At 34.4% G+C, this 14,527-nt stretch overlaps 2 protein-coding genes across 2 annotated transcripts; both read right to left on the bottom strand.

Annotated features, from left to right (window-relative positions):
- Positions 1-4,797: 4,797 nt before the first annotated feature.
- On the bottom strand, positions 4,798-10,323 carry LOC134842647 (uncharacterized). The gene is made up of 3 exons (XM_063859084.1): positions 10,113-10,323; positions 5,939-6,310; positions 4,798-5,698 (listed from the first exon to the last, which is right to left on the bottom strand). Exons 1-3 carry the CDS (start codon positions 10,215-10,217, stop codon positions 5,333-5,335), a joined length of 843 nt encoding a protein of 280 aa, XP_063715154.1. The 5' UTR covers positions 10,218-10,323; the 3' UTR covers positions 4,798-5,332.
- A 508-nt stretch (positions 10,324-10,831) lies between these two features.
- Positions 10,832-14,480, bottom strand: LOC134842646 (uncharacterized). The gene is made up of 2 exons (XM_063859082.1): positions 14,299-14,480; positions 10,832-11,918 (listed from the first exon to the last, which is right to left on the bottom strand). The coding sequence occupies exons 1-2, from the start codon at positions 14,376-14,378 to the stop codon at positions 11,639-11,641; spliced, it is 360 nt and encodes a 119-aa protein (XP_063715152.1). The 5' UTR covers positions 14,379-14,480; the 3' UTR covers positions 10,832-11,638.
- Between the last annotated feature and the right edge of the window lie 47 nt (positions 14,481-14,527).

Here is a 14,527-nt window from a genome sequence, read left to right as displayed (position 1 = left end):
CGGCGGAAAAAAATGACTGATTAAAAGTTATTAAGTCCCCCTCATCCTCAAAACACACACCGAAACCTATCAAGCGGAACAAACTCTATTAAGATTTCTGCGGTCCAGTGGGAAGCATAAAAATTATTTCGTTCTTGAAACTCTTCAAAATTAGGTCAATAAGCCGACATCAGTTGGACAGAATAAAGTTTTAAAGCGAAAAAAATAAGCAAAACCAAGGTTATTAAAACTACAAATAGCAGAAAAATCATAATTTTAAAAGCAACAACAATGTAAATTGTGTACAGCAAAAAAAAAACAACGATGTACCAACTAAGCCGACAAAACATTAGCAGACAAATAAGCCGACAATTTTTTTTGAAACGGTCTGGTGGTAACGAACTTGGTCTGGTGGTAACGAATACGCTTTGGAGGGCAAAGCATTTCAACCCCAATACCTTTGCCCTCCAAAGAGTATTCGTTACCACCAGACCAAGTGTGCCGGAGACGCAAAGAAATATGAATTTATCATGAACTGAACCTTAATTTACCATTTCTAATTTTGACCATTCTGTGAACAAAGTAATTAAGGGAAAAAAGTCAAGTACTGGAATGCAATACCCTTGCTCATCGCAAGAGTTAAAACTCAATCTACTGGAGTAAAAAAGATGCTTGTGACTTGAACAAAGATTATCGTACTATTATAGGCCTACTCGCTAAATTTGCTAGAATTTTTACTAAAATCAAAAAATTTCAAAACAGTTCTTGAGGAAACTTTAAAAACTCTGAAAATATTCAATGTCGTTAGAATCAAAACTAAAGGTGCTTCAATATGATACATCCCTCGACCCAATCCGATGATTAATATTTTTGACACCTGATTTACGAGGGGAAAAAATTTGAAACACCAGATGAGAAAGTTCTTTCCCACTTAGTGATCGGACTGAAAATCAGCCATTATTTAGAGTTAGCGATATTTGTTATCTTTTAAAAAATTTATCCCTAAGAAAGGCCTGGTTGACACCAGCTCTTTCGAGTCGGATTCCAAAGAAATTCACGAAACAAACTAGACGAACAAAAAAAAACTCGGAAAAAAAAACATTTTAAGGTGTTGGAGACTATTGTCGCATAAAAATAGATGCTTGATTATTTTTGACACCTCACACAAAAAATTGAAATAACCATAGTGCCTCGAATCAAGAGCAAACAAAAAAAACTTCGCAGAAAACTACAAAACCAAATTCCAAATCGTACACTTCAATTTAAAGCTGGAAATCATTTTTGGTAAAACCTTCGAAAATTTCAACCCCGGGGAAAAATCTGAAGTAATCCGGGGAAAAACTGAAGTTTTTATTTTAGCACTTCGGGGAAAAACTTCGGGTAAAACACTCATTTCGATCCAGCTTCCCAAACTCATGTCAATCTTTAAACTTTCCTGCAAAAGAATCTGTTTTACAGTTATTCGTTTCTGATAGTCCCGAGAAGGCTATACGATCCGAGAACGCTCAAATCCTTAGATTAACAAATTGATTTTTCACTAATTATGGTCAAGTAAGGATAAGTAGTTTTAAAGGTCTTAAAAATAATTTAAGCTCGTGTTTGGTACATTTTCAAAATAAAGAGGAAACTTTTAAAATATTACTCCTCTTTGTTTTATGAAGTTTAAAATTACGTTCAGGATCACTGATAAAGTAAAGATAAATGTGTTACCATCGCGAAAATTGTCAAATTCATAGAGCAAGTGCGTTATTCTACAGTACGTAACTCGCGTGAGTCGAAAACTACTGGCGAGTGGTTGTACATGCTTTGTACAACAAACGCATTTTCTTTGCGAGAGCGGGGGTTTCATATTTATCAGGGGGTCCCCCAATTTCGGATACACAGGCGGACACAGAGATATTAGCATTGCATGCTAGCAGACAAAATGAAACGGAAGCCACCCAGTAAGAAACTTTTTCGCTAAAAACGTTTTTCTGTGGGAAATGTCACTAAAAATACAAATGCTTGTCTCAAAAGATGGTTATAATTTGAGGGAAAAAACGTTCAGCAACACAATCGCCGTCATTTAATATTCATTTGGAAACATTTATATAGCAGCAGCTAAGCCGAAAAAAAAATCACATTTAAAAAATCGGCTGACAGTTTTTCCTTTCGAACAAAGCAAAATAAGGTCACTACTTTAAAACCATAAATGCTGAAAAAATATTCATATATATTCTGAAAAAAAAACATACAAATTCAGAGGGCCCGAAGATTTCCAATCTAAACGAATTAATAAAAAAAAAATCAATTAAAATGAAATTGCATTCAGCACAAAAAGTCAGCTATGTGGCAACTAAAACGACAAAAGATGGACAGACAAAAAAGTCTATATTCCGATTTCATAACGCTTGCTAGTCCTAAGCTTCAAGAAATCTGATTAAGATCATGCCAAAATGTAATCAAAAAATCCATAAAAGTAAAATTGTCATAACATTTTAAAAATTTAATGCTGACGACAATTTTTCAGCATTGAAAATATTTTTTCTAGCTCCCAAAAATGTCTTTTTCACAGACAAAATGGCAGACAGAAATTGAGACGAAAGCCACTTAATTTTAAAAAAACGTTTTTGAAAATGTCCAGAAAAGCAAGACCTACTTAAATTTTTATATCTTTGCCTCAATTTGACTTAATTGAACTCAGTTTTTGAACAAAACTCGCCAAACAATACAATTAAGCAATTAAATTTGCATCGAAGCAAAGCTTAAGGAGCGGTAACAAAGCGGGCATTTTTTGAGCAGACACCCGTTGACCAAAAAAAATGTTTTCATTAAATATTGAAAATTTTTTGATAATGACATTACCCGCCTAAAACCCTTAAACATAAAAAAACTTGTTTCGCTTATCCAATGACGCAATGTGATGTCACTAAGCCGATAAGGTATAGACCGATTAACTTTTAAGCCGAGAAAACACAAAAATAAAAACGGAAACTATACCAAACCGAAGTTGTTAATATAGAATTCAACATTAAAAAAGAATTCAACGGGTAGTTTAAATGCCGAAATGCTAAAAAAAAATATGTTGGTTTAAAAAATGGAAGATTTGAGAAAAAATTATTCGGTTTTTTTTAGACGAGTTGTTCACAAAAAAGTCTACGTTCCCAATTGTTTTCACCTGCGAATCGCGAGCATTTTACTGAAAGTCCCTACAAAAAAATGTAACACAATTAAGTCTACCGATGGGGCTTTAGAAATGGCATTCAGAAAATAAGAAGAAAGCTGAACCTTCAAAAAGAGTCTGTTATACGGGAACTAAGCCGAAAAAAATGAACAGAGGAACAATAGTCAGACTAAACAGAAAATTTCTAGTTCCGGTCGGATTCGAACCACAAGCTTTTCTCGTCTCAAGCTCGCGTGTCACCTCTACGCCAGAAGACGCGCTGCATAGCATAGCCGATTCACTTCGATTCAGGATATTTTGAAGCAAGTTGAAACTTTCACGTGTGAAATCTTGTAATCTGTTCACGGAGAAAAAGTCTAGTATCCGGTTGAAACACTCTTACTTAATGCATGAGTAATAATAAAATCCATAATTATAATGGTAAAGAAAACTCCTATGGGATCCCTTAAGACATCGCCCTTTTAATTTGACATCTGAAAAACCTAATCTCTAGGTAGAAATCGGAAAACTGAAGCAGGAAAAACTCGTCCAAATAAATAAATTAAAACGGGATAATGATTAAACCCAGGGCAATAAAAATAATCTGAATCTACTCTGATAATTTAAGCATTTTTTATTCTTCGTCTTCGACATTTAAACGAGAGTATTTTATTTGCACTTTATCTCGCACCCCTTTCAGCTTTGCTTTAAAGTTTGAGGACACTTGCATATTCGACACCATGTTTCGTATCTTCTGCACTTCGTCTACTAAACTCGGCCTCGAGATGCTCGCTATAAATTCCCGCTCGCTCCACTTTTCAGACTGAAAATCTCCTTCTCTTTCCATATCTGTAAACTCGTCTGAGCTTGTAATATTTCGTTCGTTTCCACAAAGCGAACTTTTTCTTTCAACTTTCGAATTGTTAATCGATTTGGCCATATTTGTTATATCGCCCCCTTGTTCTGAGGCTGCTTTCATTATATGCAATGGCACTGCTTGATTTTCTGGTTTCCATAACTTTGAAAGGTATATTGCAGCAAATAGCACGAAAAGTAGTCCAGATAAGCAAGCAAGAGACCAAAATGCGTCCCTATTGTAATGAATTATTAAGACACTCACATCGTTTGAACTGTTACTTGACCCCGTAATGTGACTAACTCCAGTTGAACTTGACTCGTTTAAAAAATGACCATTTTCATCCAGCTGAGAAGTTAAATTGGGGTGTAATGTGGTGCTAAAGATAGAGATAGACTTTGAAGGAGTTTTATTTTGATTTGAATCGTTTCGGTCTTCTTTGAACTGTTCCTTAAATTGATCAACAAGATCTGCAACCATGTTTGAAGCTATGGCCCGGCACGTTTAAGCCCTGTTTGCGACCTTCGGGATTCTGAAATATATTTCATCTTCTTTTTCTGTAGCCATGTTTCAATCCCTGAAATCAAAAATGATAAGTTAATCGGAGCTAATACTTTCAATTCATGAATCCTGATTTTCATTATAACTTTTTGAACACTATATTACATGTTCGGCGAATGATGTGATTTATCATGATTTCTCATTTATCGAAAAATTACACGATATGGCTTTCGTCATCGCTAGAAGAAAGTATTTAATTTTTATTTCAAAATTTTCGAACAAGAAAGATAAATATAATTTGTAAATTACAATTATGGAAATCATCTAGTACAACTATAACGAACAATAGACAAAAAAACTAATTAAACAGTGCTTTGGGAGAGCTCGAAAAATCAATTTGGTCGACCTAAAAAAAAAAAGGTCGTCAAAATTTTGGAAAATTTTTTGAAAATCCGCCCCCCCCCTCGAGAAAATCCTAGATCCGCCCCTGTAAACAAATATGAAATTCAATTTCTAAATAACATCTATGTGCTATCGATAAATTTTTAAATAATAAATTGTGCCCTTTTCATTGTTACACTCTTAGCCATTTCAATGCAACTTAAAAGTTGATAATAGTATCTAAATTGTGTTTGCTTTGATGCTTCAAATAACGTTAATAGCTTATCTATAGATATGGGCCACTCATTGGTCTCATTCATCCAAATCTTCGTCAATCGACGTTAAAAAACTATTTGTTTGAAATATCCCTTCAAGTTTTTTCGCCAAGTTTTCTATCATCAGAATACTTTTATAATAGAAAAATCAAAAGAACTATGGCCTCAATTGTATGCTAGTCAAACCATAAGTGATAATTACTTTTTCCTGAAGCCGGGCAGAACAAAACCAGTTTTAGTATTTGTGTGGAACTTTGATATGAAATGAGTGAAGCAACTCAAAAGGTGGTCTCTATTATGAAGACACACTTCGAAATGCGATAGGGTATTGTTTGTACTCGAAGACGAAAACAGTTTACTCTTGTTGACCCAGCTCGATATGTCTGATGGGGACACTTGCCTCGCCCTCTTTTTCATCGCGTCCTTAAACTCGCCACTACTGTCACGTGACTGCTGTGATACTATGACGTCATCGTTTGCTCGTGGCGTTAGTGGCGAGGAGGATGAGTCATCACTGTAGTCCCAATCCATGCCCAGGAGCATCAGAGGGAATACATTTTTTGACTAAACAGCAGATAAGTTGAAGAAATTTATTTTTTTCCGAAATTTTTCACAAGATTTCTCGTCATTGATTTTTTGGTTTTTCTCAAATCTTTTTCTTTCGAAAGCTAACCAAAAACTGTATTGTAAATTTGTATGAAATTTCATTAATACATGAGCTTTCTTTTGCATTTCAATACTAGTATCCATTAAAAAATGCTACGATGTCTTCACGATCGTCACAAAAGCCATACAGCTACTCACGTCTTTCTTTCGATAAAATTCTGCGTACAGGCTTGTGGCCAGCTGGAATGAATTGTAGTTGTATAAACTGTACAGAATAATTACACCGTCTATATTTACAAAATCCGAATTACTGCTGCTACTGTTGTTCGTTCTCGCCATGAAATACTTCGGCAATTCAGCTGCGCCTCCTCGAATGCCCTCCGTGTCAATAAGACGAACATTGTCTTTGATATGTGCAGTGTTAGCTGATGAAGGAGATTTGATACTACTATTGTTGTTGTTGTTTGATTGGTTGTTGTAATTAAGGTTTGTAGTTTGGGTCGCGGGGTCAGGGGTCAACTCGAAGATCATTTCGTAGAAGTCTTCAGGACTGCGGCAGTGCTCAGAGCTCTATAACATTACGATTTTATTAGATGGCTTATGATAGCGTGAAGTTTGTGCAACCTTTAAATACCTTTGCAATCTGGCATGAATAAAAACTGTTAGCTTGTGATAAAAATTCTAAAACCATCAAGAAATCTTAAAACAATTCAGCTGGCCAGTATTAACATCCCGCAAAACTTAAATTGAAAAATATTACACCAATAAATAAAAAACAGGCAAAAATATGATTTCAAAATTTGTAAGATCGTATCTGCTACGAGCGCACTAGCCAAAGTACTCGAAAAACTGATGCAAGATCAGAATCATTTTTAACTACTTGAGTAAAAAATTTGGTGATCGATCCAATTAGGCGATCATCATGCACAGATGCACTAATCTGTATGGTTGAAAATATAAACGAGGATGGCCGGTTACTGTGCAAGTAGCACAGAATGTTCCGACCAGTCATAAACAAAAACGAAACTTGCATATTGTACAGACATAGTAAACAAAGAAATCAGACAATAGTTTTTGCAGAAAAAAATCAAAGTTTTGAACCTGTTTTTCTCGATACTGGGACAATTTTTTGAAAATTTTAAAGGTCGTTCGAATCACGACTAAGAGCGGTTCTATACGATATATCATTTGACTCATTCCGATGATTATTTGTGGTACTTGATTTTAAGTAGAAAACAAAAACAACTAAAACACACCCGAATACAAAAATCCTACCCATTTTCAATGGTCGGAACAAAACCCGTTTTCAATAAAAAAATTGCTCTATGATATGTTTTATTAATATATCTAAAGCTTTTGACAACAAAGGCCGTACGTAGGTATAGAAAAATACTGTTTATATGACTTGATAAATAACCATGATCATTGCTTAAAAAATTTCCCTGTAATAGAAAACACAGCCAACAGACAGTTAGAAAAGAGTAAATGAACGCAATTAAAAAAATACCGACTTGTTTTTAGAAAAAATCTCAACTTTTGAATTTCAACGAAAAAATAGATGCCCTTAAATCTTTTTGAATATGTAGAACAATTTATGATTGGAACTTTTTCTATAAAATTGACCCATTTGAGAAAACTGGATCAATAGGTAAAATTTTTATTTCGCTGGGAAACCTGAAAATTAAATTCCACTTTCGAAACGTGACCTTTACTTTCTCTCGTGACCTTTACACTTTTACTGTTCGATAGCGGAGTTTGCCTTGGTTCTAACAAGAGAACTGAACTGAACTTGAAAAGAAATCAAAAATCCAACCGCGAAAGAGATTTGAGCCTGAACAAATTTTAAGTTTTTCTAAAAAAAGTCACCGCGATTTATAGAAGTGTCTGAACTACGTTCATCAGCTCTTAAAAACCGTTAGTAATGCTTAATGATGTTAAATCGGACTGGTTGAAGGTTATAGAGTGTGTGTCGTAAGGCATTATTCTGGGCCCGCTACTTTCTCCATAATATGTCAGCAACATAAGGCAATACTAACTACCAAACTTTAATATATCCGAGTGTGTTGTTACGTGTTAAAACATGTAAGATGTGTCTGCCCGAAATCAACTTTCGGGTTTTCAAAGAATCGTTACAAAAACGATTCGTTACAGAACAAAAGAACAAATTCATCATATGGCTGCTGGTTATCAGATGTTCCTGAGTAATTCGAAATGAGCTGCCTCCCCATTAAATGAAACGCTTTCTCAAATCTCATGTTTTCAGTCAGTTTGAGTAATCAAGCATAATTTTTATTGGAATCAAAAGCAGTCTAATAAAAATTTAGTAAGACAAATGGATTGGGCAAATAAATGTGGTTTAATTCAAAAAAACCTGATAGCTTGATAAATGATAAAAACTGAAATTTAAATATGATATGATAACACTGAAATTGCAGATACAGAGGTAGAGGCTTTTTTATTCGCCCCCGGTCCTGCTCAGTGCAGGACCAACCATGGGTGAGGGGGATGTCATCCATTTCGCCGCAACGGGTCCCACCTTGAGGAGGCGGATGACACCGGGACCCCTCCAACCGTAACCGAAGTGAGATTCGAACGCATGGCCCTTCCTGCTATTCGCTGTCCCACTTAATTGTTAGGCCTCTAACAATTAAAAAATATTCCTTTTTACACACAGAGGCAAAGGAGCGCTTCGCAAAAAGAATTGGAAAAACGACAAAAAAACAGCTATAGAAAGGTTTAGAAAAAAAATTAAATTTTGGCCTCGTGCCGGAACCAAATCCTCGCCCTAAAGATCATATTATCTGCGCCATGGTCGTTTGACAATCTTCAAACCTAAACAACGAGCATAGCAGATACAAAAGATGCTATTTAATTGGAAATGATATGATAACAAAACTTTTGATATGTACCGGAGAAACGATCGACCTGGATATAAAGAGTCTCACGTCCTGGCATCTGCGCCACGGTCGAAGGACAAACTTCAAACACTATTCACCAATATAGTAAATAAAACAGATGCCTTTCAATTGTATATGCCGTATCAGCAAAACACCGGCATTTGAGCACCATATTTTTGAGATCGGTTGAAAAAAGCGAACTCCGGAAAATTATTTTTGCTCGTATACAAACAATAAAGCTGTTATAATATCCAACACAGCTGAGTTATATCTATAGAGCACAAAGTGTGACTTCTCGTAAGTGTGATTTCAGTACTTTTTCTGACTAAAGATATTTGTTCTTGCTAGTTATTTGCTTAGGCTCTTGATAGTATTTTGCTTTGGCTCAGGGCACCTCGAAATCTGATTTCAAAATGCGGTAGACCAAGACAGATTAAATTGCAGCAAATATACTTTTCACTAACTTTTGAGGAAAACTTTTTTCACAAACTTTTTCTTGGGACAAAAAAAAATAACACAGTTAGAAGTGTTGCTGACGTTAAATTATGCTTGTCACAACTTTAAGACCATAAACAATTTGAAGCCAGATCTGAAAAAATGTGAAACGTCAAACCTCTATAATATAGTTAATGCCAAATTGTTGGTAATATCTTTTCGGTAAACGAATCTGAACGAAGTTAATTAACCTAAAACTGTTCATTTCAACGTCAAATTTCAGTTTTTCACAAGTAAAAACATGTCCAAAAAATTGACCCAAAATGCTTTGACCAAATAAAATGGTAACTAATATTACCAACAATTTGGCATTAACTAATTAAATGAGCAAGAACAAATTCCAAGAATTGAATTGAAAACAAAAAAACACGCCATCATTTCAGTCCAAACTTTCAACCATAGCGAGAACAATTTTCAACTTTCGAACATTTTTCATTTTTTGAAGAAAAAAAACATATGTTAAAGCTCTTTAAATTTCCAATAGTTTATGACTAGCTTTTTTTCGTGAAATTATTTCATTTACAGAAAACTAGATTTTTATTCCGCTGGCCATTCAGAAAATTTCGTTTTTCGTGACCTGTTCACTTTTGCGGTTCGATTGTGGTGTTTGCTCAAAAAGTGAACTGAAAAAATCAAAATTCAAACGCGAACAATCAAATTTGAGCATGAATTAGTTTTTCAACTTTTTCCTGAAAAAACAAACAAAAAACTCCTGACGACCTATATAAGATTCTTCACTACGTTCACCGCCTCTCAATCAATTTTATTCATGACAAACATAGCATGCATTTTTCGTTCTTTTTTTTCTGTAAGGCAAAAAAAAGTTCAGGGGTTTTTAACTAAAATTTCTCTAATAACCAGGCGCTTCTCAATTAATAAATCAGATAAGAAGTTTTTTCTTTTTTGTCGGTACTAAATGAGGACTAAATCGGGATAAAAAAACTTTTTTTCTTTTCTAATCTTATCAAACATCTACTTACATTTTGCTTGTCTTCTGAAATTGAGCAATATAACAGTTCGTGAATCAGTGACGTTTTCCCCACGTTCTTCGCCCCTACGACCATGATCCGATGAGGCTTACCCATTTTCGCTTCTTATAGTCAGTACCGCATTTCCTGAAGCTATATAATATCCCCCATTAAATGCACGGAGAATTCCAAAGCAGTTTTGTTGTTTTCGCATTCAACTACCTTAAATTTACAGGCAAGATTTAAAGCCTAACTTTTGAGAAAATAAATTTAGAATACCACAGATGACCATTTAAACGCTTTAAAAGATTAGTTAGATTTTAAATGCCCAATCCTTTCACAGAACATCCTTTGAGGGATCTTTTTCTTTGAAAATTCAAAAATCACATATGAATGACTACAACTTAGGGTTACTCAAACCTTCACGAGACAAGAGCTAAGATCTATGAACTGAAAGGGCTAAAGCACGTGGCTTGGCCAGGGAAGGTTCAGAAAATCCAATTTCAAGTAAAAAATCATTTTTTCAAAGAAAAAATGTTGTTTTAGAAACAGAAAATCTGACTACGTATCCAAACTCGATTACAGCGACTGAACGATTAGTTTGATTTAAAATATTTCAAAAATTCTCTAAGAAAATGTTTCCCTTAAATGAGTTTAATGGCTTTAAAAGTCACTTAAATGGTCATCACTGAGCTTAAAAAACTACATTTCTGTCTTGTCTGAAAAGCAAATCAATTGAACTGTGAATAATACGAGATTGAAGAAACAAACAAAAAACTAAAGCATAAAAAGCGGCATCAAATTGAAATCTAAGTAGTCAAATTGGAATCTATTATTTTCACGTGAAAGCAAAAATATGCAAATCTATTCATGAAACAATAAAAAAAAATACCATTTAAATTAAAAACTCCAAATAGAGATTTCGGATTCCAAAAAGATTCTGAATCTTAGCATCCTTAAGTCAAGGTAAAATAAAACAAATTTCATTGAAACTCCCAGTATACGTATTTGGAATCAGCAATTCAGACTAATAAATAACGCCGTTCTATTAAATTGAATGTTTCGAAGTGATATAGAGAAGTATTAAAAGTAGAACACTGCAATTTTGATAGAATCGGGGGGTCAAATTAGTAACACACATTGCACATGAGTTGACGGAAAACGGCGCAATTCCATCGTTAAGAACTCATTAGTAGAACCATCTCGCAAAAAAGGCTTATAAACGCCATTAAATGAAATACTCAAGTAATTGAAGACCAACACGAAAAATTTAAGGATCAATTAAACAAGTTGTCCTGCAGCGGATCCAAGTGAAAAATAGCAGAAAAAAATAACCAAACCAACAAAGAAATAAACCTCTAGTTAAGTATATGCGCATCATGTATTAAAATGGGCTGGTTTAATTCAATAAAACTAGCTTCAAATTTGAGCCTAATTGATCCAAAAAATCACAGTTTACAAATCAAACCCTGAAATCAGACGATGTGCCATCAGCAACAACTAATTCGCTGTTGTTAATGTCGTTTTTGAGACTCAGTTCAGTTGTCCTTTTTGGACTTCTTCGCCGCTCGTGGTGGCATCTGTCGTTCCGGTTTTCCAGACGAGGAAGATGAGGTCGAGTTGGGTCTGGCAGCTGATTTTTTGCCCTTTTTGTGAGATGACTTGCTGAGTCTATAGGCACAGAATGCGGCCACAGCCATCAGAGGTGTGAGGACTAGGAGGAGGTTGAGGAGGAACTCCCAGGGCTCAGTGAAGGCGTATATTGACAGTCTAGTCATCTTCTCAACTGCCATGTACTGGTAGCTACCTGGCTCGTACCTGAAATGGTTTGTATTGAGGATTCGTAGGGAAAAAAGATAGCACCAAACAGTTTGAAAAGAGTCAATGAACGCATCTAAACAAAAAACATAGCCAACTGAAAGTTGGGAAAGAATAATGAACGCAAGGAACTGAAAAAAAATGAAACTTTTGAATTTCGGAGAAAAAACTAAATGACCTTAAAGCTCTTTGAATTTGTGGAACAATTTATCAATTTATGATGGACACTTTTTGTTAAATTTAACCCAATTTGAGAAAACTGGATCAATAGGTAAACCTTTTATTTCGCTGGAAAATCTGATAACTATTTTCCATTTTCGAAACTGAAGTCGATCACGTTTTTCGCGACTTTTACAACTTAGCTGTTCGATAGTGTCTGCCTTCCTTTTGACAATAGAATTGCACTGAACTTAAAAAGAAATCACAAGTCAAACCGCGAAAAAAAAAAGAACTTGACCGTGCACAAATTTTAGGACTTTTTCCTGAAAAAAAAAGAAAAAATTATCAAGACATATTTAAGAGTACTCACTGCGTTCATAACTATTATAGATAGATCATGAAGCATTTTTTTTCCACTGCGAAATCTGAAAATTGAAATCCAATTTCGAAACTAGAAGTCAATCACGTTTTTCGCGACTTTTATAACTTTGCTGTTCGATAGTGGATTTTGCCTTCCTTTTAACAATAGAAATGCACTGAACTTAAAAAGAAATCACAAGTCAAACCGCGAAAAAAAAGAACTTGACCGTGAACAAATTATAGGACTTTTTCCTGAAAAAAAAGAAAATATTACCAAGACATATTTAAGAGTACTCACTACGTTCATTACTCTTAAAAATACAGTGCTGATTTAAGTTAACCGGACAAAACGAGCTAAACTTGAAATTTAAAACGCGTTTTTCTCAAATTGGATTGAGTTTAGGTGAAAACTTATGAAGACAAAACTTGCTTAAAATTTTAGCAGAATTAATATGGTGTAATTTGTTTTGCAAAATTCGGGCCCAAAATTTAACACCAAAAATGGGTCATTTTGGCTTTTCTTAGTTATTCAAAAATTAAGCCAAAAATACCCAGTCGATCACAGACAAACTTATATCAAAGTGAGCCCCTTACATAGCCAAACAAACTTTAAGAAGGGTATAATCTCCAAAAAATTGTATAAGTTAATTTATTTTTGTTTGATAGACAAGAAAGGTCGTGTTTACTATATAAAATACCAACTTTTTATTTGAAAACATTTTTTAAACAATTTGCAATTTTTTTGGAGAAAATACCCTCCATAATGTTTGTTGGGCTACGTAAGGGGCTCACTTTGATATAAGTATGCCTGTGATCGACTGGGTATTTTCGGCGTAATTTTTGATTAACTAAGAAAAGCCAAAATGACCCATTTTTGGGGTAAAAGTTTGGGCCCGAATTTCGCAAAATAAATTGCACCATATTAATTCTGCTTAAAATTTAAGCAAATTTTGTCTTCAAAAATTTTCACTTTTAGCAATTTTCACCCAATTTGAGGAAAACGGGTTTTAAACTTCAAGTTTAACGCGTTTTGTCCGGTTAATTTAAATCAGCACTGTAGATCATGAAGCATTTTTTTCCGCTGCGAAATCTGAAAACTGAAATCCACTTTCAAAACTAGAAGTCAATCACGTTTTTGATGGCTTTTACACTTTAGCTGTTCGAAAGTGGAGTTTGCCTTCTTTTAAAAAAGGGAATGAATTGAACTTAAGCAATAAACAGTCAAATGGCAAAATGCGGAAAATCAAATTTGAGCCTAAAACAAATTTTAAGACTTTTCCTGAAAAAAATCATCACGACCTATTTAAAAGTCTTCAATAGATACATCGACACCTTCATCTACCATGACAGATTGTAGATGAAACGTCGTTTACATGAAAAAAAGTGTGTGCTCCAGTTTGGTAACGCCTGGTAATTGAAAACGTAAGCAAAAAAAATAACTTAAACAGCTTATATCATGTATACAACAACCAATTTGTACATTCTAGCCGATGTACAGATAGAACATTATCAATGCAATCAAGGAAACCGAAAATTACAATTGATTCTTGTTGCAATATTTTTTAAAACAGTCTTCGAGAAACAATTATAGCAGCCTAAAGCTCTGAGTTTCAAGAATCAATTAGTTTTGACACTTTTTTGATAAAATTAACCTTATTTTTGAAACCTGGATTAAAGGCAATTTCTTTAGCTCACTGGCAACAAAAAACTTGAAATTCCCTTCCTAGAAGTGAGTTTTAAAAATCAGAAGTCAAACAGCCAACATACAAAAATGATCAAGAAAAAATTAAAGATTTTCTATCCAAAAAAACGACTGAATAATTGAAAAATAGTTTCATTCACTGAATCTGAAAAATCTTACCCAGTGGTTGCGTTTTTCACTATTTCTTCTGTGACATCTGAGATGCTTTTGGCTACTGGAGGTGCTGCTGTGCTAGACATTGTAATGTGACTTCTTCTTCTTCTAAGGGAATTGTATTGTGGCCAACTATGTGTGACTGTGAGTGATTACACCAAAGGCGTTTTGACAAACTTGTCAGCAATCTATCTGAAATAATCAGTATTCAAATAACATACTGATTACATATAGT

The sequence above is a fragment of the Symsagittifera roscoffensis genome, chromosome 3 (genome assembly GCF_963678635.1).
Source record: "Symsagittifera roscoffensis chromosome 3, txSymRosc1.1, whole genome shotgun sequence".
Taxonomy (NCBI): domain Eukaryota; kingdom Metazoa; phylum Xenacoelomorpha; order Acoela; family Convolutidae; genus Symsagittifera; species Symsagittifera roscoffensis.
This window is presented reverse-complemented; position numbering and strand designations above follow the sequence as displayed.

What these genes read in the sequence shown, in the direction of transcription:
- LOC134842647 (XM_063859084.1), bottom strand. Translation starts at nt 10,217, where the DNA reads ATGGGTAAGCCTCATCGGATCATGGTCGTAGGGGCGAAGAACGTGGGG. An exon ending in TTTCAGAAGACAAGCAAAAT is followed by an intron (nt 6,311 to 10,112) that starts GTAAGTAGATGT and finishes GTAATGTTATAG; the next exon opens with AGCTCTGAGCACTGCCGCAG. An exon ending in AATTTTATCGAAAGAAAGAC is followed by an intron (nt 5,699 to 5,938) that starts GTGAGTAGCTGT and finishes TCTGCTGTTTAG; the next exon opens with TCAAAAAATGTATTCCCTCT.
- LOC134842646 (XM_063859082.1), bottom strand. Translation starts at nt 14,378, where the DNA reads ATGTCTAGCACAGCAGCACCTCCAGTAGCCAAAAGCATCTCAGATGTC. An exon ending in GTGAAAAACGCAACCACTGG is followed by an intron (nt 11,919 to 14,298) that starts GTAAGATTTTTC and finishes AAACCATTTCAG; the next exon opens with GTACGAGCCAGGTAGCTACC.